This window comes from Mesoplodon bidens, assembly GCF_964165515.1.
Source record: "Mesoplodon bidens genome assembly, chromosome: 5".
Classification (NCBI taxonomy): domain Eukaryota; kingdom Metazoa; phylum Chordata; class Mammalia; order Artiodactyla; family Ziphiidae; genus Mesoplodon; species Mesoplodon bidens.
In genome coordinates this window covers 19801873-19829344 of record NC_138161.1, presented here as the reverse complement: position 1 = coordinate 19829344, position 27472 = coordinate 19801873, and the positions used below count along the sequence as shown (strand labels likewise).

At 38.4% G+C, this 27472-nt stretch overlaps 1 protein-coding gene across 1 annotated transcript in view; it reads left to right on the top strand.

Annotated features, from left to right (window-relative positions):
- JAM2 (junctional adhesion molecule 2) overlaps positions 1 to 27472 on the top strand; it is a 75805-nt gene that overhangs the window by 31683 nt on the left and 16650 nt on the right. The window contains 3 exon segments of the mRNA XM_081235398.1: positions 16505 to 16570; positions 23651 to 23758; positions 25183 to 25335. Of these exon segments, the coding sequence (XP_081091524.1) occupies positions 16505 to 16570; positions 23651 to 23758; positions 25183 to 25335 (327 nt within the window).

The following is a 27472-nucleotide window of genomic DNA, read 5'->3' as shown; positions in this document are numbered from 1 at the left end:
AGAGAAAGCCCGCACTCAGCAATGAAGACCAAAAGCAGCCAAAAATAAATAAATAAGTAAATAAAATTTAAAAATATATGTGTATATATATAGTTTATAGTATATTTAAAATATGTTTTACTTTAGGTAGTTTATACTACATATAAAATACTGCAAAAGAATTTACAGGGCCTCCCTGGTGGCGCAGTGGTTGAGAGTCCGCCTGCCGATGCAGGGGATACGGGTTCGTGCCCCGGTCTGGGAGGATCCCATATGCCGCGGAGCGGCTGGGCCCGTGAGCCATGGCCGCTGGGCCTGCGCATCCGGAGCCTGTGCTCCGCAACGGGAGAGGCCACAACAGTGAGAGGCCCGCATACCGCAAAAAAAAAAAAAAAAAAAAAAAAAAGAATTTACAATACATCTAATTTGAAGACAAAACATGTTCGGTCTTCTTTACAACAGACATTTAATTATCTCCTTTTGTGTGTTAAGCACAATATAGGTACAGTTCCTAATATCACCATGTGCCAACACTACCCAATGGAAGAATCAGATATGTAAGAGACAGTTTGTAAAAATAAACAAATAAGGGCTCATAAAAAGTGCTGTGCCGGATAGGAGAATGGATGAGTATGTATAGAAGGACAGAAGGGGCTGGTGAAGCCTTTACCTTTCCTGATATTTCAGCAGGGTGTTGAATTATACAGAGAAGTTCAGCATTTCTCAGGAGAGTGCTGGGGAGTGGGGATTTGAGGCAGAGAGTCTTTGAGACTGCAAAGGCTTTTGGAGTGAAAAGAGCCCACGTGAGTGGGAGCCCCATGGTGGGTGACTTGAACATAGGGTATGGAGGGGGGCAGTGATTGAGGGGAAGATTGAAAGACAGGAGCTAGTTCTGAAAGGCCATTTGAAGGAATTTGGAATTCATCCTGAAGGCAAAGGGGAAGCCTCTGAAGGAAGCTAAATATGATCAGATTGTGTTTTCAGAATCTAACTCGTGTAGGAGGGAGGCAGATGAATTGTGAACTTGTCCACATCTGTATTCATTCTTGGCTATTTCCCTCCTGAATCAAAGGAAGTGGAGTGTCTCCTGTCGAAAGCTAATTCCTTACTTGTGCTCATGATGCTATTCTTCTAGTCTCATTGGGTCCTTTTCTTCAGCAGTTATTCCCTATCTCATATATCTTCAACTTATCTTCATTATTAACTCTTTTATCACAGGCTATAGACATGTTCAAGTCTCTGCAATTTTGAGAGAGAAAAAGATCCACCATGATTCTATAGTCAAACGTCTTGAATTGATGCTCTATATTTGTTTTCTCCATTTTTTACTGACCATTCAACCTGCATCAAACTGCCCTTCCCACACTATTGAAATTGCTATCATTGTATCACCAGTAACTTACTAGTTCTTAAATTCACAGCTTACTTTCATCAAAACCTTACTTGACCTCTGGGACTTCAGACGTTGTTGATACTCCCTTCTTGCAAGTCTGCCCATCTTTGATTTCCATGACATCATTCTTTCCTGGTTTTTCTTATTTCTCTGATTGCCTCTTCTCAATCTTCTACATGCTTTTCTCTTGGACTTTTTCTCTCTTATTCTACTATAAATCATAACCCCCCTTGGAAAGTCACAATAATCCTTAGCATATTAAGAGCTCTGTAAAGTTCTACAATAGATAACTTTGATTTAACTTGCTAACCCAATGTTTGTCAAATCTTTATGACCATGGAACCTTCATCTTCTATGAAATGCTAAAAGTCAATGGTCAATCTGAGGGATGGGAGACAGAAAAGGAGCATCAGAAAATAGAACCAGGAGGGAAATGGTGTCACAAAAGCTACCAAATGAGCCAAATCATAAAATGCTATTTAATTTTATCAAAGTAGATTGGAAAGGAAAGTTCCATGGGTAGTCAAAATGTCATTCAGAGCTTTCACAGGAGAACTTCCTAGAGGTGGTGAGACTTAAGAGGGACCTTGAAGATTGGAAAGAATTTTAGTGGAGAATTTTAATGCCCACACCTCCCCTCCAAGTGAAGACTTATGTGAAAATAATAAGGAAGATTAAATTAAACATATTCTTCAAGATACAGACATGGCTCTGAGAAGGGTGTTTGTTAAAGTTTAAAGAGGAGTGATTGACTTTGTAAGTTTATTCTAGATGAGCTTTCTCAGAACATAAATGATTATGGAACATTTCTTAAAATTACAGTGTATTGCTGAACCTCCAGAAGGAACTCCTAAGATACAAAGAACACTTGTATTAAATTAGACACTCCAAAATTAATTTATTACTGTAATTCATTATGATGCTTGTATTAGTCAGAATTCTCCAAAGAAACAGAACCAATAGGATATGTGCATGTACATAGATATAAACATATAGATATATAGATTTATTTTAAGGAATTGTCTCATGCGAGTAAAAAGACAGGCAAGTCCAAAATCTGCAGAGTGGGCCAGCAGGCTGGAGACCAAGGAAGAGCCAACGCTGCAGTTCAAGTTCCAAGGGTATCTGCTGGCATAATGCCTTCTTGCTTGAGGGAGCTCAGTCTTTTGTTCTATTCAGAACATCTACTGATTAGATGAGGCCCACCCACACTATAGAGGGCAATCTGCTTCACTCAAAGTCTACCAATTTAAATGTTAATCTCATCCAAAAACAGCCTCATGGAAACATCCAGAAAAAATGTTTGACCGCATATCTGGACAATGTGGCGCAGCCAAGTCAACACAAAATTAACCATCACAATGCTATTTTAAATCATACATCAAAACTTTTAAAAAAGCAAGTAATTTTGTTTTAAAAGGTAAAACTTCTCACCTTTGTGGTTATTAAAATTAGGATTTTTTATTAAATTAATTTTTACTTTTAGGTGACAAAGATGTTTTTAAAACAAGAATGGTGATTTATGGCATTTAAAATCACATTTAAGGTAACTACTCAGAAAGATATTTTAGGAGTTGACTCATCATTTTTAGCATCAACTATGTTTAATTTTTTGTTGCAGCATAATATGAAAATTGATTCTCCACAGTGATGCACTAAGTATTTTTAGTTTCAAATTGGCTGCTTCAAAATTTTTCATTGTTTAATCTTGTGCGTCTCATCCCTTAATTTAAAAAATTAAGCATAGCTCTTTATATTCCATTTTCATTTTCTCCATAATTAAATTCATTTCCATTCATTTGGAAAATATTTATTGAGTATCTACTACACACCAAGCATTATTCTTAGCCCTTGGGCTATTGATAAAGAAATAAAGGGCCCTGCCCTCAATACGTAAGTATTTTATATACTATGTTAGAATGACAGGTTCAATGGAAAAAGAGAAATCAAAGCAGGATTAAGGGAAGCAGGAGTTTGAAAGGGAAAAGGTCAGGTTCAGGTGAGATTGTGATATTAAACAGGGTCATCAGAGTAGACTTCATCAAGGAGGTATCTGTTGAGAATAAACTTGAAGAAGTGAAGGACTTTGTAGACCTCTTAAGGAAGAGGCTTTCAGGAAGAGGAAATAGACAGACCCTGGCCTGTTTTGAGGAAGAAGAAGAAGGCCATTGTCCCTGGAGCAGAGCTCAGAGGGAAGAGTTAAGGCAAGAAGGTCTGAAAGGCAATGAGGCCAAATTGTATAGAGCCATCTCGGCCAATGAAGGACTTTTACCCTTACTCTGGTGAAATAAAGAACTAATCCAAGGTGCCACGATCTGATTTAGCATTTCAAAGGATCACCTTAGTGTATGTGTTGAGATTAAATTCTGCAGGAGCAGGATAGAGTAGAAGGCCAGTCAGGAATTTATTGCAGTGATCCAGGCAAGAGACAGTGGTGCTCAGATCAGGTGGTAGCAATGGAATTAGTGAGAATGGACAGTTTCTGGATGCCTTTTGAAGGTAGAGCTAATAGGGTTTGCTGATGAACTGGATATGGCATGGGCTTTGGGAAGTGGAATCATTAAAGATAACTGCAAGATTTTTGGCCAGAGAAACCAGAATAATCATCTGAGGTGGGGAAAGTGGAGCAGGTTCAGAAATAAAGATGAGGTTTGGACGTAGTGTTTGAAATGTCTCTTAAACCTTCAAGGTTGAATAGGCGTTTGGATCTGAGTCCAGAGTTCAGCAGAGATACCTAGACTGAAGCTATGTATTTGGGAGTTGTTAACATCTGGGAGTGTTTAATGCCCTGAGTTTGGTTCACATCATTAAGGAAGGAAGTGTAGACAGAGAAGAGGAGATGTCCCAGGATAAGATCCATGAGAAGGAAACCCAGACAAGTGTGTTGTCCTGGACGTTAAGTGCAAAAAGCATATAAAGGAGAAGGGTATGATGAATTCTATGAGATTAAGGTAGTTAGGGAAGGTGTCATCATAAATCATGTTTTACAAATGACAAAACACAATCCAAAGAGGCTATAACTGTCCCGAATATGTCAAAGCACGAATTTAAACCTAGGCCTTCCCTTCTCTAGGCAGCCACTGTAATGAAGAAGTCAAGCTAGTCATTTTAAAAAGGAAGAAAAATAGATGTTCCTTGGTAGTCTAGTGGTTAGGATTTGACGCTTCCACTGCCATGGCCTGGGTTCAGTCCCTGGTGGGGGAACTGAGATCCCACAAGGCAAGCTGCACAGCCTAATTAATTAATTAATTAATTAAAAGGGAAAAAAGTAATAACTCTAAAAATTCATTCTCTATTTTTATAGTCCATCTTAATACATGATTACCATGGAGTCATTTATGAAACACTAAATTTGCATCAACACATTGGATAAAAAACAATGTGGAGTGAGGAGAGGGAGAGGAGAAACAAATGTTTGTAGAGATTGGACCCTTGCCAGGATCGAGGCTAAGCAATTACATACTTTAATTTAATCTTTACAACCTATAAGGAAGGCATTGGTAGCTTCATTTTACCTAAGTGGAAACTAAGGGTTAGAAGATTGAGGCTGTAGCTTGCCCAAGGCGAAGTGACTAATCATTCATAGCAAAGGGTTTCAAACCTAGATAGATCTCATTTCCTCTCTGTCAGTTCTGACTTCTTGAAGACAAAGAATGATTCTGTTTTCATCTGGAATAAAGACTTAGGTCACATTTCTATCAGACTACCCTTTCTGCACCTTTCTGGACTTTAATGTTGCTTTTTGTTTGCCTTTGGATGATATTCGGCCAAAAAGCCAACCTGTGGAAGGTGGTGGTGTTGGTGGTGCAATACTATTTAACTCTTTATCCCCATGGGTGAGAAGTCAGTTCTAATATCTCCTCATCAGGAACTTGAAATGCTGAGACTGACTCTACATAATTCAAAATATCTCGCTGATTCTGCCACAAATTCAGTCTCCCTCATGCTGTACAGGATGTCAAAGCCATTTCGCTTGAATTATGTTATGGCAATTAGACTTTTTTTTTTTTTTTTTTGGCTGTGTTGGGTCTTTATTGCTGCACGTGGGCTTTCTCTAGTTGAGGAGAGCGGGGTTACTCTTCATTGCGGTGCACGGGCTTCTCATTGCGGTGGCTTCTCTTGTTGCAGAGCACGGCCTCCAGGTATGTGGGCTTCAGTAGTTGTGGCATGCGGGCTCAGTAATTGTGGCTCTCGGGCTCAGTAGTTGTGGCTCGTGGGCTCTAGAGCACAGGCTCAGTAGTTATGGCGCACAGGCTTAGTTGCTCCGCGGCATGTGGGATCTTCCCAGACCAGGGCTCGAACCTGTGTCCCCTGAATTGGCAGGCAGATTCTTTAACCACTGCACCACCAGGGAAGTTCCAGCAATTAGACTTTTGCATGTCATATTTGGACACAAATACCTTTGTCCACCTTTTTAATACTTGATCTTAATAAAGATCAAAAATTGGATCTCTAATACTCATTTTATGACCATTCCAGGATGTAGCTCTGTAGGCCCCACTGATTTGAATGCATGCAGATTGTCTTAGTTATGCTGAGCTGCTATCACAAAAATACCACAGACTGGGTAGCAACAGACATTTATTTCTCATGGTTCTGGAGGCTAAAAGTCCAAGATCAATGTGTTTGAAGATGCGGTGTCTGTGAGAGCCTGCTTCCTTTTTGCAGACTGATACTTTTTTTGTTTTGTTTTGTTTTGTTTTGTTTGTTTTTTGTTTTGCAGTACACGGGCCTCTCACTGTTGTGGCCTCTCCCGTTGCGGAGCACAGGCTCCGGACGCGCAAGCTCAGCGGCCATGGCTCATGGGCCCAGCTGCTCCGCGGCATGTGGGATCTTCCCGGACCGGGACACGAACCCGTGTCCCCTGCATCGGCAGGCGGACTCTCAACCACTGCGCCACCAGAGAAGCCCCTGTTTGTTTTGTTTTTTAAACAGCTTTATTGAGATATAATTCACATACCATACAATTCACCCTTTTAAAGTAGATAATTCAGTGTTTTATTTTAACATATTCACAGATTTGTGCAACTGTCACCACTATCCAATTCCAAAAGATTTTCATTACACCCAAAAGAAACCCCATACCTGTAACAGTCACTCTCCCCAGCCCTTGGCAGCTACGTACTGTTTTCTGTCTCTGTGGATTTGCCTATGCTGGAAATTTCATAAAAGTGGAGTCATAATATATGGCCTTTGTGACTGGCTTCTTTCACTTATAATATTTTCAAAGTTTATTCATGTTGTATCATGTTATCTGAACTTCATTCCTTTTCATTGCCAAATAATATGCCATTGTATGGCTAGACCTCATTTTATTTATCCATTCATCAGTTGATGGACATTTGGTTTGTTTAGACTTTTTGGATTTTATTAATAATACAAACTGCCAACTCCTCATATCCTCACATGGTGGAGAGAAAGAGAGTGCTCTCTGGGGTCCCTTTTATAAGGACACTAATCCCATTCATGAGGGCACGGCATCCTCAAGACCTAATCACCTCCCCAGAACCCTACCTCCTAATACCATCACATTGGGGGTTAGGATTTCAACATATTAATTTTGGGGAGACACAAACATTCAGTCCATAACACAGATGTTCATTAAATCATTTCTTTCAGTTGGCTTAGTTGACTGGCCCTAAATAATGCATTCTGGTGTTAGCTCACAGTTGGATGTGTAGGACCAGTTTTGAAATAAAAGAATGAGTCAGAGGACTGTCTTTAATAAAAGGAAGGGGAAATTATAGTTCTTGGATTTGAGCACCCTAGAAATCAGGGTAACTAACCCTGAGCAATCTTGCCTGACAGTAGTAAAATATGACAGTTAAGCAACGCCAAGCCATTGTTTCCATGTTCTGCACTTCAAAATAAATGGTTCTTGTTCCTTTGGCTTCCTGAAGATTAATCAAGGGAAACATGAAGCAACAATAACCTGGGAAGCTTTCCCTTAGTTTTCAGATCTCTTCTGGAAGCATTTATGGTAATAGAATTTAATTAATAACACATGTATGAAATGTAAGGGCTAAAGCTTTTATGAATCATCATCCAGCAGGAGAGTTAAAAACTAAAATTTATTCAACTCTCATATTTTAAGAATTGAAATTTGAGAAAGAGAATACAATTTACTTGGTCATATAAAATCTTAGTATTTTAGGGGCTTCCCTGGTGGCGCAGTGGCTAAGAATCTGCCTGCCAATGCAGGGGACACGGGTTTGAGCCCTGGTCCGGGAAGCTCCCACATGCTGCGGAGCAACTAAGCCTGTGTGCCACAACTACTGAGCCTGTGCTCTAGAGCCCACGAGACACAACTACTGACCCCACGTGCCACAACTACTGAAGTCCACTCACCTAGAGCCCATGCTCCACAACAAGAGAAGCCACTGAAATGAGAAACCCGTACACCACAACGAAGAGTAACCCTACTCACCTCAACTAGAGAAAAGCCCACGCCCAGCAACAAAGACCCAACACAGCCAAAAATGAAATAAATTAATTTAAAAAATTTTTTTAAAAAATCTTACTATTTTAAAGGTTGAACCAACAGACAGTGGACCCTGGAGACCACTTTACTGTGGGTGGTCAAATTTAGAAAGCTAAATAAACTCATTAATAAGGAGCAGCCCATAAGTGTGTGCTGGGATGGATTATTAGAGTTCTCACTAAGAAAAATTATACAAAAAAACTTGTCCTTGAAAATTTTACAAAATGTGCACAAATTACTAGGCCCTCTTCACTTCACCCCCAGGCCCTTAGGAGGTGTCCAGGCAAGGGAGGACCCCAAAGCTTAAGCCTTATTAAACTCAGTCAGTCTGTCTCCTGTTATGTGTCTATTCATTGTATTCTATAAATCTTCTATTTCAGAAAAAGATTGAAAACATTAGCTGTGCACTATCTTCATTTGAGAAATGCAAAGATAACTTCATTTGCAGATTATAAACTTAACAGACTGGTGATATTAGAGATCTTTTTGATACTTTTTATGCTAGTCTCTGTAAAACACAATTTGTATTCATAGCTGCATGTTCACTCTTTCAAAACATAACTTTTGCTGCATTAAACGGTTGCTATTGATTCCTGAAATTCAGTCAGTAAGGTGGAGAAATAAAACTCTTGAAGTGTAAAGAAAGTTTAAAACAAACATCTATATAGAGTAGGGGATAGAGAGAGCTTAACAGATGGTAAAGAGCTGTCTTCTCACATATGTTGCCTAAGTGGATTTATAGGTATCAAATGACTGTAGAATAACCATTTCATTGTCTCCTGGCCCAAAAAGCCACTGAATAATCTGTGTTGTCAGTTGTTAGGACTTTCTGTGCAGATTTGCATATCATAGAGATTCAGAACCAGACTTCAGAATCCAGATTCAGAAGCTTGGTTTTAGCTCTTTGCTCAGAGCTGATCAAAATTCTGGAGAAGTGACTAACAATACATCTTCTCAAAACTTGTTTATTTGACAATTATATTAGTATGTTTATTGCTGCTGAGAAATGTAACTATCAAATGCCAGTGGTGGTTCTGGACTTTAAATCTTAAAAATCTATATTGAAGTTTAAGAATTAGCAACTATAATTTTACGTTAAAGGGCAATGAATAATCTTAAAGTATCATCAAGTTCTCAAAGACTGATGTACCATCTATATCTTAAGGATGTTCCTGAGACACAACCCAGAGTACAAATCAATTAGTGAAGAGAGACACTCAGGTTTACCTCCCATTTTAGTATCTTGGCCATTGTCTATTTTGATATTTGACATCTTTAGTAATGATTTCATATTTTACACTAACAGAGTGTTAAGGCCATTGTTTTCTGGCACCTTAACCTTAGGGAGAATGAATTAGGACATAGAATGGTTAATATCCATGCCTTACATTGAGTATGTGCTTCCTATTAGGATCAGTGTTGGAAGATAGCATTTCCTCATCTTGTCTGAGAGTCTGCTGGATTTGAGTTGACTGTTGTTTATCTAAAATCTATAGTCAATGCCACTGGTGAACAAATTGTGGTTGGCTGAGGTTGTCACTTGGGGAGTGTCAAAGAAAGATCTCAGAATGCTCAAAGGGCTTCTTTCATGTCCTAGTGGTGAGCATCTGGTGAGAAATTCAGCTACTGATGGCTTTCTGATGCTGTTGGCCACCATTAAACATTTGAAGATGTGCTTGGAGAACATTTCTTTGAAATTTTTGAGAATTTATTTTACTGTAAGAAGTTAATTTATTTACTTCATTGCAAATATCACATGAAAAATTTAATCGTCCAGTGGTTTGGGTAACGGAAAACTGTGAAAGTTTCCCTAAATTTACTAACGCATATAGTTTTATGAAAACAACTTATACTTAGTTCCAAAGCATCATTAGTCCTTCTTGTATTCAAATGATTAAAAAAATCAGAAAAAGGGAGGGAGCATAAAATTTTTGTGCAATATATAACAAATATACAAAGTTTGTTCAAATTAATTCATTCACCATAAACATCTGTCCGTTAACACTTTCTCTGTTAAAATGGCAATTTGTTAGAAACTCCCTGAATAATATTTTTACAACCCTAAAGATTGATAGTGGATGTGAAGTTGTCTGCAGAGTGCCTGAGAGTAGCATTGTTTGATACTGATTTCTCCCAATGCTTTGCACAGATTTGAGAATGGGGGATGAGGGGGTGGGGTGGGAGGAGGTCTGTGGAGCCAGACTAAACTTATCTGTAGGTAGATGCACATCTTGGCTTCCCTGCTTTCTAGTGTTGTGACCTTGAGCAAGGTACTTAACCTCTCTCAATTGTCACATCTGTCAAATAAGGATATTAACAGAGTGGAGTCACATCTTTGTTAGATGCTAGGTTCTTAAGGGGAAAATTTATTCATTGTCAAAATCACCCTTAAATTCTTCAGGTCATCACTAACTCACCAGGACATCAGCCATGAGTAGCTCCAAAGTCAAACACATCTTTCATTCCTCCTTGCACTTTGGTGTGGCTCCCCTTTCTCTGAACATAGGATGCCAGTGTCTCATTAAGAAGACGGGCCAGAATGGCCCGAGACTAGAAGAACGTGTCTGTCTGTGTGTCTGTCTCTCTCTCCCTTTCCCTTACTTCCTTCCTCTCCCACCTCCACCCTCTCCTCTCCCTCCCCTTATTTTTTTTTTTTTAATTTTTATTTTTTTTTGTGGTACGCGGGCCTCTCACTGTTGTGGCCTCTCCCGTTGCGGAGCACAGGCTCCTGACGCACAGGCTCAGCGGCCATGGCTCACAGGCCCAGCCGCTCCACAGCATGTGGGATATTCCCGGACCGGGGCACGAACCCGTGTCTCCTGCATTGGCAGGCGGACTCTCAACCACTGCGCCACCAGGGAAGCCCTCTCCCTCCCCTTCTATGACCTATTATGGTTGAATGACAGATAGTGAGAGAGATATTATCTAATATATCCTAATTCCTACCTCATTAGGTTGCTTTCTATCCATATAAATATTTATCTGTAATAAATACTGGATGGTATTATTGTTACTGCTAGCCCTATGGATTTTTTTAATATTTGTTACTCTAATAATTGTATATAAGTGATTAAACCACATGGCTAAGGGCTTCCCTGGTGGCGCAGTGGTTAAGAATCCACCTGCCAATGCAGGGGACATGGGTTCAAGCCCTGGTCCAGGAAGATCCCACATGCTGTGGAGCAACTAAGTCCTTGCACCACAACTACTGAGCCTGTGCTCTAGAGCCTGTGAGCCACAACTACTGAGCCCAAGAGGCACAATTGCTGAGGCTGTGTGACCCAACTACTGAAGCCCGCACACCTAGAGCCCATGTTCCACAACAAGAGAAGTGACCGCAATGAGAAGCCCGCGCACCACAATGAAGAGTAGCCCCTGCTCGCCTCAACTAGAGAAAGCCCACATGCAGCAACAAAGACCCAATACAGCCAAAAAAATAATAATATAAATAAATTTTAGAAAAGAAAATGTATGGCTATTAATTTTTATTTTTGAAAACTTATGAAATAATTTATACCCACAGTTTTTATGACTTGCTTTTATGCACGGTATTCTCTCTAATGTACTTAAAAATTTTTTATTAGGGTATAGTTGATTTACAATATTGTGTTAGTTTCAGGAGTACGGCAAAGTGAATCAGTTATACATATACATATATACACTCTTTTTTAGATTATTTTCCCATATAGGTCATTACAAAGTATTGAGTAGAGTTCCCTGTGGTATACAGTAGGTCCTTATTAGTTAGTTATTAGTCCTTATTTATTTTTGGCTGCATTGGGTCTTTGTTGCTGGACGTGGGCTTTCTCTAGTTGTGGCGAGCAGGGGCTACTCTTTGTTGTGGTGCGCGGGCTTCTCACTGTGGTGGCTTCTCTTGTGGAGCACAGGCTCTAGGCACGCAGGCTTCAGTAGTTGTGGCTCACGGGCTTAGTTGCTCCACGGCATGTGGGATCTTCCCGAACCAGGGCTCGAAGCTGTGTCCCCTGCATTGGCAGGCAGATTCTTAACCACTGCACCACCAGGGAAGTCCTCTATAATGTATTTTTAAAACAAACAGAAAACCTCTGTAACATCTCAGTTTTTCCTAATCATGTTTTTAATGAAAAGTATTCACTTAAATAATACTTTTATAGTAAATTTTTAAGTTGTGATAGTGTGAATACATATTTAGTCTTAGTCAAACCAAATTATTTTAGATGGGTGATAGACATATAAGAACTTTCATTCTTACAGTGGGAGAAGAAAAGAATCACAAAGGTTTTATTTGACTAGGAATTACTTGACTTGGAGATTTAGAAGTTATGGAAATAATCATCTCTTAATCTCATTTTATGAACTGCCAGTGATTTTGGAACACATCCATAGCTATGAAAGACGTTTTGTAGCTAGGTTTAAAACAATTTTTGACCTTAACCAGCGGCCCTACATGGCAAGTTTTTGTTTATTTTTCTACTTAACTTACTCAAGAAAAGTGAAGGAAAAAAATCAGTTCAAGAAACCAGCCAGCAGCCTGACAATGCAGGGGACACAGGTCGAGCCCTGGTCTGGGAAGATCCCACATGCCACGGAGCAACTGAACCCGTGCGCCACAACTACTGAGCCCACGTGCCACAACTACTGAAGCCCACGCACCTAGGGCCCATGCTCCGCAACAAGAGAAGCCACCGCAGTGAGAAGCCTGCACATAACAACGAAGAGTAGCCCCTGCTCGCCGCAACTAGAGAAAGCCCATGTACAGCAACAAAGACTCAACACAGCCAAAAATAAATAAATTAAATAAATTAATAAATAAATATATTTTTTAAAAAAAGAATACCGCCAACAGATCCTACTCCTAACATCTGCTAGTGAAATATTGATACAAAACATTTGGTTTTCATAAATAGAGTTATTGGGTTCAAGTTAGAAAAATAAAACTGAATTCGAAGACTTAGGCTGGAAAACAGTAGAAATCTTATAATTTTTTTTTTAAGATTTAGAGCTTTCTGTTTAAATAAGTTCAACATAAGTGACTACACTTTAAAAATATTTTTACTTAATTAAAGGCAAACCTTGAAGTAAATGGAATTAGAGGAAGCTAGGAGAAGATGGCTAAAATCACTGAAGGAAATATTCAGCCTACCAAGAAATGCTATCTATTCATTAATGTAATAGTATTAAACCCCGTTATAATTTTTTTGCCTTCATAGCTTTTGCAATTCAACCAATCCTTTCTTTTTCCTTGTCTGAGACACATTTTTTTCTATTCAAATATATACATACAAAAGTTATGAGGGAATTAATAAAATTCCTGAAGTTAACAGCTGTTATTTTCCATAGAACTTTAAAAGTGATTTTTGAAAATTGAAGAAATAATTCTCAAAGGAAGTTTTAGCAAGTAGAAAACTGGAACTGAGAAAAGGGAAGAGGAATTTCCCTGGTGGCGCAGTGGTTAAGAGTCTGCCTGCCAATGCAGGGGACATGGGTTTGATCCCTGGTCCAGGAAGATCCCACATGCCACAGAGCAACTAAGCCCGTGCGCCACAACTACTGAGCCTGTGTACCACAACTACTGAAGCCTGCATGCCTAGAGCCCGTGCTCTGCAACTGCAACAAGAGAAGACACCGCAATGAGAAGCCTGTGCACCGCAACAAAGAGTAGACCCCACTTGCCACAACTAGAGAAAGCCCGCACGCAGCAACAAAGACCCAACGCAGCCAAATATTAATTAATTAATTAATTATTTTTTAAAAAGGAAAAAGGAGGGCTTCCCTGGTGGCGCAGTGGTTGAGAGTCTGCCTGCCGATGCAGGGGACACGGGTTCGTGCCCCGGTCTGGGAAGGTCCCACATGCCGCGGAGCGGCTGGGCCCGTGAGCCATGGCCGCTGAGCCTGCGCATCCGGAGCCTGTGCTCCACAACGGGAGAGGCCACAACAGTGAGAGGCCCGCATACCGCAAAAAAAAAAAAGGAAAAGGGAAAGATGATTCAATCTGGTCCTAAATCTTCCAGTCTCAGATTGGAATAATGTTTGACTCAAATGAAAGAAGGCCCAAGTCTCCTAAAGAAAATAAACATTCTCAGTAGGCAGTGTGGTGTTTGAAAAGTTCAAAGATATGATGTGAGGGGAACAAAGATTATCTTTTCCTATTTTGCCAACATTGTCCCCTCAACTGGTTTCTGGGGAATATGAATCGTCATTGTTTTGTCTAAAAAGTATACTAAAATAGTTCAAAAGTCACGAGAAATGCCAGTCATAACTGGAACTTCTCTGAGCACACTAATTTACACATTTCTAAAGGAGAAAAGAGACTCTTTCAAAGTGTACTTCGAAAGTTTCACAGAATAGTGGCTTAGGATCAGAATCACAGGAAAAACGTTCAGCGATCATGTCATTTAAACATAGGTGTAATGCACAAGGACCCATGAGACCCTAACTTTTCTCCACCTCACTTAAGAGGATTCTGGCTTGGCCAGCTTAGTCTCTTCCCTTCCTCTGCTCTCTGAAAATCCAAACCCTCCTTTTGGACTCTACAAAATAAAATTGAGGCAGGAGAGGAGAAGCTGGAAAAGAAAGGCATGAGGGGCTGGGGGGGCGGTTCAGAGGACTATGGGACATCTTCTAGTATGTGACAAAAGTACATGGAAAAAGGAGAATAGAGTATTTTAAAAGATTTCTTGGACTCCTTCATGGTTTTTGAAATATGCAAGCAAAAAAGTTATTTTGAAATGACTCTTTGGTGGCTCCAATACCTCTCTAAGACTGAGCCAAGTGGGTTATTGCTTTATACAAATATATTTACAAGGGCAGTAAAAAGGATCAGTTCAGGCCTACATTCTTCACATAGACTTGCCAGTTTCCTTAGTGAAGATGTTTGCAATTTAGAGATATGTAGAACCTGAATAGTTAAACAATGTTGAACAGTTGAGCTAGACATTTGAGGTTTATATTTTTTTGAGATTTTTAATTTCACAATTTGATTTGCTGTCCAGGCTTCCAAGAGAAGAGAAAAAGGAAAAAAAAATTATCCAGAATAGCATGTATTCTTCAGGAGTGATAAAATCTGGCACAGTGGAAGATTCATTTACATGTCAATGTACTTATAGATAAATGATTGAAAGACAAGATGCCATGTCATATGAAGGATTTTTCTCTCCCTCACAAAAGTGTAATAAATTATTTCATAGTTAAGAAATTCTGATCTTATAGGAACTTTCAAAATCCTTGAACTCATGGTTTCTTGCCCTCCATAGAATAAGTCTATTCCTAGGTTGTCAAAACAGTCTAGTTGTAAGTCTAGAGCAGTGGTTGTGGTTCTCAACCAGGTAGGACTTCCCATCCTACACTCAGGGGACATTTGGCAATATCTAGGAACATTTTTGGTTGTCATGACTTGGGGTAGGGGGGTAGGGATGCTACTGGCATCTGGTGGGTAGAAGCAAGTAATACTGCAAAGCATCCTGCAATGCACAGGACAGCCTCCCACAACAAAGAATGATCTAGTCTCAAACATCAATAGTGTCAACATTGAGAAAGCTTTATCTAGAGCTTTCCTCTGAGATTACCTTAGTGTCCTACTTCTCCAGTCATAGCCTCTTAGCTTCCACCTTCCTGTTATTCTTCTGAGCCAGTCTTTGCCTTGCTTATTACCACCAGTTTCTCAACCTATGCCATCTTCATTAGACCAGTGGACTTTTCCACCAGACGTCTTTGTTAATCTGCAGTCCTTCCTCATAGTTCAGCTTGGGAGGAATGTGATGTGAGGCCCAGTATAGAACAGCAGCAAACAATGTGGGCTTTGGGTATAATTTAGGTAAGTTAAAATCCCAGATCCACCACTTACTACTAATATAACCTTGGTCAAGTTTCTTACCCCCTCAGTGCCTCAGTTTCCCCACCTGAAAAAAATGTGGATTTCATCAGATGGGGAAACTGATAATATCGCCACCATCAGTCATCATCAACAACATCATCATCATCATATCAGATCCCATTAGGGTTTTCAGTCTTATAGATCAGTGATTTTTCCAGGATTGGAAAATCATGGAACTGTTTAGGGGGATAACAAAGGTGTTCTGTTTGCATTTTTTATCAGATCTTTATTATACAAAGTTTATAATTATTATATATTATGTATATACTATGTACATATGTATTATGTATATATCATGTACATACTATGTATGTACTATGTACATTTCATAGTAAATACGTTGAATGACTCATTTCTATATGATATAGGTATAGTCAGGGATAAGTTCATAAAGCAATTTATGTCCTTACATAAAGCACTAAAAATAATTAGCTTTTATTTGCAGGGGGCAATACCTGTGACAGTACTAGATCACACATTAGGCTCAACTTGTTTAACAGTTGAGCTTGTGAGAGTGTGTTGTCTGGGAGGGGGGCCAGCAGGGGGGAGGGGCGCAAATAGATGCATGAGTTCTGCTTTGGGAAATGCTTAAAGAGCAAAACCACAATAGAGAAAATGGAAAAAACATATAGTTTGCCTTAGCTTTTCCTATTTTGATACTTTAAAACTTATGTGTTATGAATTGTGTGAAACTGTCACCAAACTTCAGGCTAGTTTTCTTTAATATGGCATCCCATTCAAACATTTGAAAATGGCCTTTTGCACTATTTTAATTATCCTATCTGTTTTAATCTTTCAGATCATAAGGCCTATGGATTCTCTGCCTCGAAAGATCATCAAGTAGTTACAGCAATAGAGTATCAAGGTAGCGTACCTTACTGATATTCACGGTCTGTATTGTTGAAATAACTCACAGAGATGACACCCGTTAGTGCCTTTCTGTTTATCAGGAACCTCTGTCTCACTTCACGTTAACTCCCCTGCTGAAATCCTGCTCCCTGCTGTTACCCCCTTGAGAACTCTTTCTCCATCTCCTCAGTAGAAATTTTGGACATTTTACGAGAGACCTGATGTACAAAGAATGTCTCATTACATAAAGTATCTGCAACAAAGCAAATCTAATTTGTAAAACTGGGAGAAGGCGACCTTGCAAAGTTTCCAGTCAGCTAAATTTGATAAATGGGAATTAACACTGCAAACCCCACTCTATGTATTTAAGAGAACGTTAATATAGCCTATTGTTGGGGTATCGTTTTGCTATTTATTTTAGCCTCTTAAAATATTTATAAGGGAGTAGTTGGTATTTAACAGGTGTAAAGTTTCAGTTTTGCAAGATGAAAAAGTTCTGGAGGTTGCTTGCACAACAATGTGAATATATTTAACACTACTGAACTGTACAGTAAAAATCATTAAGAAGGTAAATTTTAAGTTATGTATATCTTATCACAATTTAAAAAAATTTTTAAGGATCTAATAACCAAAAAGAATTCTGAGCCTTTATAAATTTACTTCAAATGTTGACTATCTACTACTTCTCTGAAGGTTTTTTACCTAGAACACATTAATAATACTGGGCAACCTGAAAAATTACTGTTTCTTAAATGTGATGCTTCTTTAGACCATAAACATTTAAGGAACTGATTTCAAATGTCTGATCCCTTTTCTTTAGGCATGTCTTAGTTTCCTGCAGTTGGAGAGAGATAGGTTTGCAGTAAAGAGAAAAAGATTTTAAAAAGGGGCCTGACGTGAGAAGAATTAAATGATCTAGTATTTAACCAGTGCTTACAGTCATGCCTGGCATAGAGTAAGTTATATGTGCTTGTTAAATAATAATATGCTATAATAAGAATCAGTGAATCAGTCATTCACTTAAATAATTGTTTAGGTTATTCAGGTTCTTTGAAGTCCTAATATTTTACATGATTAAGCTAATAAAACACTCTTTATCGTGACATAGTTTTTTTTTGCGGTACGCGGGCCTCTCACTATTGTGGCCTCTCCCATTGTGGAGCACAGGCTCCGGACGCGCAGGCGGCCCAGCCGCTCTTCGGCATGTGGGATCTTCCCGGACCGGGGCATGAACCCCCGTCCCCAGCATCGGCAGGCAGACTCTCAACCACTGCGCCACCAGGGAAGCCCATGACGTAGTTTTAAATGGGGAGAGGTGGGAAAAAGAAATTAATGATTGGTAGTAATTTGGGACTATGGAGTACTTATAGGGAAGACAAACACGGCTGAGTGAGATGCCAGAAAGGAGACTGGAAAAGCCAATGAGTGAGCACAGTGAGAGGAAAAGATGGAGCAGGATATCCATGTGAGACAAAGGAAACAAAGTTAATTTCTCTCACTTTTTACTTTTCTGGAGGATCTTACTGTTGGGTCCAACTGGATGCCATGGATATTCATCCCTGCCTCCCCAGGCCCTACGCCATGATATCTGAATTAGGATGCCAAAAGTATATTCTTTAGTCTTACTTTAAAAAAATGTATTAAGGCGAAATTCACATAACATAAAATTCACGATGTTAAAGTGAACAATTAAGTGTCATTTATTAGATCCACAATGTTGTGTGACCACCACCTCTATCTAGTTTCAAAGCATTTCCAACACTCTAAACTAAAACCCTGTACCATTTTTATATCACTTTAAAATGTATGTTTTATTTTTAAAATAAATCCTTCTACAGATAGGAAATAGAAAATCCTTCTATGTTTATTGCAATCAAATGTTAGTCTTATTTACTCCCAAGTAAGTATTTTCTATTTTTTTAATCTCGCCTCTTCTCCTTTTAATTAAAAATTACATTTTGATTCTATTTTATATGTGCTCCAATCATTCCAACTTGGCTTTCCATAAAGCAAAAATAAATTTCTATCTATCTTCTTCAACATTTCACTTTTAGGATATTTTATGCAGTAACTTAATTTTACTTAAAGTCTAAAATATTTTTTTTGTTTTTACTTTTTTAAATTGAAGTATAGTTGATTTACAATGTTGTGTTAATTTCTGCTGCACAGCAAAGTGACTCGGTTGGTTATGCATGTATACATTATACATTCTTTTTTATATTCTTTTCCATTACAGTTTATCCCAGGACACTGAATATAGTTCCTTGTGCTATACAGTAGGACCTTGTTGTCCATCCATTCTATATGTAATAATTTGTATCTACTAACGCTAATCTCCCAGTCTATCCTCCCCCACCTTCCCTCCCCCTTGGCAACCACAAGTCTATGTCTGTGGGTCTGTTTCTGTTTTTTAGATAGGTTCATTTGTGTCATATTTTAGATTCCACATATAAGTGATATATGGTATTTGTCTTCTCTTTCTGACTTACTTCACTTAGTATGATAATCTCTAGCGGCATCCATGTTGCTGCAAATGGCTTTTTCTTTTTTTTAATTTATTTATTTTATTTTTGGCTGTGTCGGGTCTTTGTTGCTGCACACAGGCTTTTCTCTGGTTGCAGCGAGCGGGGGCTACTCTTCGTTGCAGTGCGCAGGCTTCTCATTGCAGTGGCTTCTCTTGTTTCAGAGCACGCGGGCTTCAGTAGTTGTGGCACTTGGGTTCGGTAGTTGTGGCTCACGGGCTCCAGAGTGCAGGCTCAGTAGTTGTGGCAAATAGGCTTAGTTGCTCCGCAGCATGTGGCATCTTCCCAGACCAGGGCTTGAACCCGTGTCTCATGTGTTGGTGGACAGATTCTTAACCAGTGCGCTACCAGGGAAGTCCCCTGTAAATGGCTTTTTTTTTTTTTAATGGCTGAGTAGTTAGTATTCCACTGTATATATGTACCACCTCTTCTTTATCCATTCATCTGTCGATGGACATTTAAGTTGTTTCCATGTCTTGGCTATTGTGAATAGTGCTGCTATGAACATAGGGGTGCATGTATCTTTTTGAGTTATAGTTTTGTCTGGATATATGCCCAGGAATGGGATTGCTGGATCATATGGTAATTCTATTTTTAGTTTTCTGAGGGACCTCCATACTGTTTTCTGTAATGGCTGCACGAGCTTACATTCCCACCAACAGTGCAAGAGGGTTCCCTTTTCTCCACACCCTCTCCAGCACTTGTTATTTGTAGACTTTTTAATGATGGCCATTCTGACTGGTATGAGGCGATACCTCATTGTAGTTCTGATTTGCATTTCTCTAATGATTAACAATATTGAGCATCTTTCATGTGCCTATTGGCCATCTGTATGTCTTCTTTGGAGAAGTGTCTATTTAGGTCTTCTGCTTATTTTTTGATTGGGTGGTTTGTTTTTTTGTTGTTGAGTTGTACTAAAATATTTTATGCTTTGTGTATATGTATATGTGTGTTCCCCCCAATTCATTCAGTTTTTTGTCTCTTGCCTCTATGATGTCAATAAATCATGAATTAATTAATTCCTTCTTTTCAGTACTGCTTTTCTGTATCACTTCCCATAGTGATGCCAAAAGCAGAATGAGAGTAAAGCGAGGGCTGCTCTGCCAGGTTTGTAAGTTACATGAGCAGCCTTATGCAGAGAGCACAACCCTGAGAGCAATAACTCAGAATTTAATAGCATGCTTTTCTCCACAGAAGTAATAATTTATGGTAATTCTCCAGAACTACTTTGGTAGTATCCATTCTCTTCTTGCATTATGTAAGATTTTGATGGTTTTTAACTTGAGCACAGAGAATGAAATCAAACAAGAGTCAACAATACAGAATCTTAGAAAAATTAAAGTTCACAGTGATTCTAGCTGTGTGATTCCTTAAAGTGATTATTTTGCTACATGTTGAACAAATGCTTTTTCCAAACAAAGAATTATCTTTTCTCAATCCAAACTGGAACAGATATTTTTGGCAATGTAATAATCATCTTAATAGAAAAACTTGGTGCATTTTTCTGTTCTAATATGCCTTGCTTTGAGAAAGTATGATTTATGTCTATATTATTTTCTTTGCTGTCTCAAACACAGGAAACACTTTAGCTCAAATCTGAGTAATTTGAGGGTAGATTTATGATGGTATTAAGTATGAATTTCTACCATGCCAAGGCAAGCTTACAACTACAAGTAAGAGAAGTGCCTCATGGGTAAAAGTAATAATAATCATTTATGGAACATGGACTATATGCAGAGTACCATGTGCACCCAAGTATGTAAATATATTATCTCATTTAATCTTTACCACAACTTTGCAAGATGAGTAATGTTGTTCTTGTAATTTTACAGATGTGAACACAATCACATCTTTTTTAAAAAAGTTAAATAATTTGCTTAATATCACACATCTGGTTTATGGCAGAGGTCTAACTTCAAAGCCTGTGCCTTAAACTACTATATTATGGTATAATAACACCGAGGGCTAGACACAGAAAATTATGCTGGCCATAAATGTTGAATTTGGGCTGAAAAGAGAGAGGAGAGTCCATGGTAGTTAGCTTCCCAGTTCACTTAGTTCTTTATCCTCAGATGTTGGCCCCATGATTCAGTAGATTTACTGTTTCTCACAGTTTTGGAGGTCAAGGTGTTCCCCTGCTTGGAACACTCCCGAAGAACCACAAGGCGAAATTCGGATTCCAGGAAATTCAAAAATTCAAATTCCCTCTTTTAAGTCTTTGGTTAATTATCACCTTCTAAATGAGGTGAACTCTGACTACTCTATTTTTAAAAACTGCACCCCCATTCCCCAGATTCCCAAACTTCCTGTACTCTGATCTACTCTTATTTTCATAGCACTCATGACCTCTTAACGTACTATATAATTCACTTCGTGATGTTTCTTGTGTGTCTGACCCCCTGCAAATTGTAAGATCCCAAAGGGGAGGGATCTTTGTTTTGCTCACTGCTATAGCTCAAGAACAATGCTGGACACACAGTAAATACTTAATATATTTTGGACAAATTGCATAGACCATTTCTCTACATTTTATATGGTCAATGAGATTGAGGCTGGAGTGGAGTCACTTCACTTAAGAAAACCATTGGTTACATTTTTAACATAATTTCTGCAGCGGTTTTCCATAGAGTAATGAACATAGAAATCAAGAAGAATTCACCAAAAGGAGTGTGTGTGTGTGTGTGTGTGTGTGTGTGTGTGTCCAGTTAAATATGTGAAACAATATGATTATTTGAGTGTAAATTTATTCCTAAGACCTAGGAGTGTGAGCTAAAAATGAGTGTGGGTGTGTGTTTAATTGCTGGAAACTCAACAAAATACGGGAAGGAAACCTATCTAAAGCTCAAGACTCCGGAAGGCCACCACCCATTCTCCTTAATCAACAGAACAGAGCCATGTTTCCTCAGACAAGTCCCTCGGCACACGTTTGTCTGTGTAGCATAGTTGTAAACATGTCTGTAAAATGATGTCTGTTTGTAACATAAAACCTGCTTTTAAAACTAGGCATCCTTAAAAACAACTTTTGGATTTTTTTTTCTTGTCTTTCTTTTCTCTATCCTACTTTCTATCTTCCATTACCTGTTATTCTATTTCTATATTTCTAGCAATGTGTGTGGAACTAAAAAATATTAGAAACTACATTTTACCAGAAAAGTCATAATTCTGTCACACAGAAATCATCACTGGGTTAATATTTTCATACATATTCATACAGGCTTTTTATCCATATCTATGTGTATACTTTTAATAAAACCTGGGATAAATATTATAAGTATTGCTTTCTAATCTACCATGTCATGTAATATCCTGAATTTTTTTTAACGGCATTAAGTCTGCTTAACATCAAAATCAGAGGTATAAGAAGGATTTTAACATAGTTTCTCTTCTAGTCAAAGATACTGTGTTTTTTAGGTCAAACTGTATGCATTGTGGAGGAAAAAAAGTTTCAGAAATATGAAGTTGAGGGAACTCTGCTCAGTACTCTGAAATAACCTATATGGGAAAAGAATCTGAAAAAGAATGGATATATGTATATGTATAACTGAATCACTTTGCAGTACACCTGAAACTAACACAACACTGTAAATCAACTATATTCCAATATAAAATAAAAACTTAAAAAAATATGAAGTTGACACTCTGGAGAGCTGGCTGAAACATACTTTAAAAATAGTTAGAACTAGAGGTTTCCATTTGGCAACTTGAAGCAGTTGGCAGGCAAGCCCTGGGTTTTTATTCCGTCCATCATCTTGTTTGGACAGTTAAAAGAGGGGGCTCCTTGGATAGTTCCAGGAATTCTTTAATGACATAAGTGCAGTAAATTGCCCGTGGTAAAGTAACCTTAGTGAGCTACACTGAGGCGGTTAAACCTGATGCCAAGATGAAATCTCTGAATAATTTTTCTGGATTGAGGTGAGGGGTAGGAGTCAATGATTTATTAGGAGACCATATTGGGTGTGTATTAATGTATTTTCAGAGAAGGTTATCAAAATAGGGATCTGAGTGAGAATGTAGTGTGTTGAGGGACCATTTGGGGTTCCATAGCATGGCCTGGGCTGGGCTAAGTGCCTTTCTTAGGCAGTAGGTGTGAAGTATCCACTATTTACCTCCATCCTGGCACTCATCACCTTGGACTGAAATTACACTGTCTTATTTGTCTCTTCTACCAAACTGTAAACTCCTTGAAGACTGAGATGGGGAAGAAAAAGATAAATAATTAATCATAGCTGCCATTTTTAAATACTTACTATGTCCAGGCATGTGTGCTTTGCATATATTATTGTATATGAAGACTCAACAATTCTATGAGATACTATCTTATTTTACAGATGATAACTGAGGCTCAAGAACTAGGGAAAGTAGCATAGTGTCACAACATTATTTTCCGAAATAATCATAATGCTTTCAATTCATCTTTAAATTAAGCCAACATGGTACCTGTTGAGGAAATTTATGAAAAAATAAATGAATGAATGAATAAAAGAATAATTTAAGGATGTTGAAAATTTATTAATTAAGTAAAATATTATTTCAGAGGGACAATTTTTTTAAAGTATTTTTGGTTTTGTTCCTAGAGGTTATTTTAGCCTGTAAATACCCAAAGAAGACCATTTCCTCCAGATTGGAGTGGAAGAAACTGGGGCGCAGTGTCTCCTTTGTCTACTATCAACAGGCTCTTCAAGGTAAGATGCTGGGATTCGATAAGGTGAGAGCAAGAGAGCACCAAATACCCCAGGTCCTTTAATTAACCAATGAGGGCAGGACATGGCTGATGACTGAGAATGTGTTTCTGTAAGTGTGAGATGAAACCAATAGAGGCTGAGACCCAAAACACAACAACCACAAAAACAGAGGACAGGGAACAGAAGAAGTTCACCTCCATGCATGAACTTCATGGAGGCCCTGGACCCCTCATTTCTCACCTCACTTCTAGAGGATGTAAGATGCAATTGTTCTTGCTGGCCTAGTAGATTAAACTCTTGAGGGAAAGGAAGAAAAGATGGTGTGGGGTTGGGATGGAGGGTCACTGCTCAATTGTAGTAACTTTACCCTATTTCCATATCACCATTGAGAAAGCAAGGCCATCACTGAGAAGTTTAGGGAGTTAAGACTTAGGGGAAGGTAAATACAGCTACCCTTATCCAGTGCTTTCTTTTTTACATTTTTTATTGTTATACATTTCTTCATACTCCCTATCCTTCTTGTTGAATATATAGTGAGCTTTTAATTTAAAGTATTGGTAATGATAGATAAAATTCAATGTCTGGGATTTAGTTAAAAATAATCCAGTGGTTAAAGGTACAGATGTAGTAAGACAGGCGTAGCATTGATTAAAATTACAGTTGGGTGATGGTTTGTTGAGGTTCATTTTACTATACTCTCTAATTTTGTGTGTGCTTGAAATTTTCCATTATAATTATTTTAAAAGTTGGAAATATAACTTAAGGATAATAAACAGGTTATTATTTTAAAATACGTTTTACTTTAATTTTAAAGAATTAAACAAGTGAGCAAATATTTAAAGTTCATAGAAAATTTAAAATATCCCTCTGGTTCTTACCTGTTAAGATAGGATTACGGGCAGCAGAGGCCTAGTAGCACAGCTGTCTTTACTTGAATTTTCTGTAATGCTAATCTAACGTGATACAAAACATCATTTTAATTCCGCACAAATTACTATCAAAAACTAATCCAAAGAATGTTTTTAAAGACCCCCTCACCTTCTTTTTTGTGGCAGCATCATACAAGCCACCACACATAAAGTTACTGTTCCAGCTAGTTAAACTAGGCTCTCCAGTATCTTTTGAAGATGTGAATCTATTTATTCTAGCATACTAGAAATGGGATGAGGCAGGAATGAGGGTTGAATTCTTTAAAATAAAATATGGGAATACAGAACTGAGTGTTCTTTTGTGAACAGTATGACGTTCTAAAAAAGAAATAGAAATTTGAAAGAGCAGCACTCATATACAATTTTTAAATTTTTAAATTGAATTTATTAATAGGAAAATAAATGCAGTGGTTACTGAATGAAGTGACTAGAGAAAGGTAGTATATAGAAAGTTATTATATCATTATTAACATCATTGTCCTCTTTTTCTAAAAGGAGATTTTAAAGATCGAGCTGAGATGATAGATTTCAGCATACGGATCAAAAATGTTACGAGAAATGATGCCGGGAAATATCGTTGTGAAGTTAGTGCCCCATCTGAACAAGGTCAAAACCTGGAAGAGGATACACTCACTCTAGAAGTATTAGGTGATGTACTTGTATCTGTGTGATTACTGTTCCCACCCTCATCCCCATCATCCAGCCCTGGAGCAATGAGGCAACTCAGGGCCCCAGCGAGTAAAGTTATAAAGGTGGACCACCAGCACCACTGTTCCTGCAAAATCTTAGCTATTACTCCTTTTCACCTCGTTGGCTGCTGAAATTTTACTGTTACTAACTTATTATGACAAAATCTCTTTTCAATTAAGATTGAGGTAAACCTTAATGGTCCTCCACTCTACATAGAAGTAAATAAACTCTTTCCCCAAGAGTTTATTTATTTTTTAACATCTTTATTGGAGTATAATTGCTTTACAATGATGTGTTAGTTTCTGCTTTATCAAGGGTTTATTTTTCAATCACTCTCAGCATAGGTAGTAATTCTCTTACCATATAAAATAGCCTCAAATGAGATGATAGAAAAGCAATGAAACAAAAAAAGGATTGGGATTAGCAGATGCAAGCTATTATATAGAGAGAATGTATAAACAACAAAGTCCTACTGTATAGCACAGGGAGCTATATTCAATATCCTGTGATAAACCATAATGGAAAAGAATATGAAAACCAATGTATATATATGTATAACTGAATCACTTTGCTGTACAGCAGAAACTAACACAACATTATAAATCAGCTATACTTCAATAAAATAAATTTTTTTTAAAATGTAGGCTGGAGAAGTATAGAAGTTGTTTTGGTAAAGAAAGGAAATTAGCATTTATTATGCAGCTAGTATGCATTAGGCTCTTTCACATGTGTAATTTTACTTAATCTTCACTGACAACTTGATTTTTACAGATGAGGAGATAGATGCTAAGTGATTTTCCTAAGGCTGCAGAGCTAGTAAGTATCTGGGCCAGGATTTGGATCCAGATGGGGTTAACTTCAAAGCCAATATATTTAGTTACTCTAAGACTCACTGATAGATAGTAACTGCCCGTGATGACAACTAGTGGAGGAAATGATCAGTTCTTCTCCATAGATGTTACTATAAACTACTAAGCAAAGAGAACAAAACAACTCCTCTTCCTTTTTCTACATAGTCCAGGCTCTTTCTAAAATTCTAATGATGTACTTACTGTTATAGAAGAAATTTCATTCAGAAAACCTTGCAGGAGATTCAGCTGGTGTATTAGTCTTCTGCTACATACCAAATGACCACAAACTTAGCAGCTTAAAACAACCACCCATTTATTAGCTCACGGTTCTGTAGATCAGAAGCTCAGCACAATGTGGCTGGGTTCTTTGCCCAGAATATCACAAGGCTGAGATCGAGGAGTCAGCTGGGCTCAGTTCTTGACTGGAGGCTCTGGAAGTAAATCTGCCGTCAAGCTCATTTATTCTTGTTGGCAGATTTCAGTTCCTTACGGTTGTAGAACTGAGGTCCCCTTTCCATGTTGGCTATAAGCTGGAGGCCACGCTCAGTTCCCAGAGCCACTACATTCCTTGCCATGGGGCCTCTCTATCTACAACCCAACAAAAGCATGTTGAATCCTTCTTGTGTTTTGAATCTCTGAATTTCCCTTCTGTGACCGGCCGGAGAAAACTACTTCTAAAGAGGTCATGTGGGGACTTCCCTGGTGGTCCAGTGGGTAAGACTCCACGCTTCCAATGCAGGGAGCATGGGTTTGATCCCTGGTCGGCAAACTAGATCCCGCAGGCATGCCCACAACTAAGAAGTCTTCAGGCTGCAACGAAGATCCTGCATGCCACAAGACCTGGCGCAGCCTAAATAAATAAATAAAATATCTTTTTAAAAAAAGAGGTCATGTCATTAGGGCAGACCCATCTAAGTAATCTCCCCTACCTTAAAGACAAGAGACTTGGGACCTTAATTACATCTCTAAAATCCCTTCAGAGTAGTACCTACATTCGTGTTTGATTGGATAACTGAGAGAACGTGTACATACACCAGGGCCGGGGAACTTGGGGGACCGTGTTAGAACTCTGCCTACACAGACAGTTCTGGTTTTTCCTGGATTTAAGTAAAGTCTGGTTTACTTTACAAATCCCTGGGACCAGAATAACCTTAATTCAGATATTCTCTATCTTGGCCTGAATGGGATTTTAGTTTGAGTACTGATCCTGAAAATATACTCAGGTTTGACTTTGTTTGAATGTA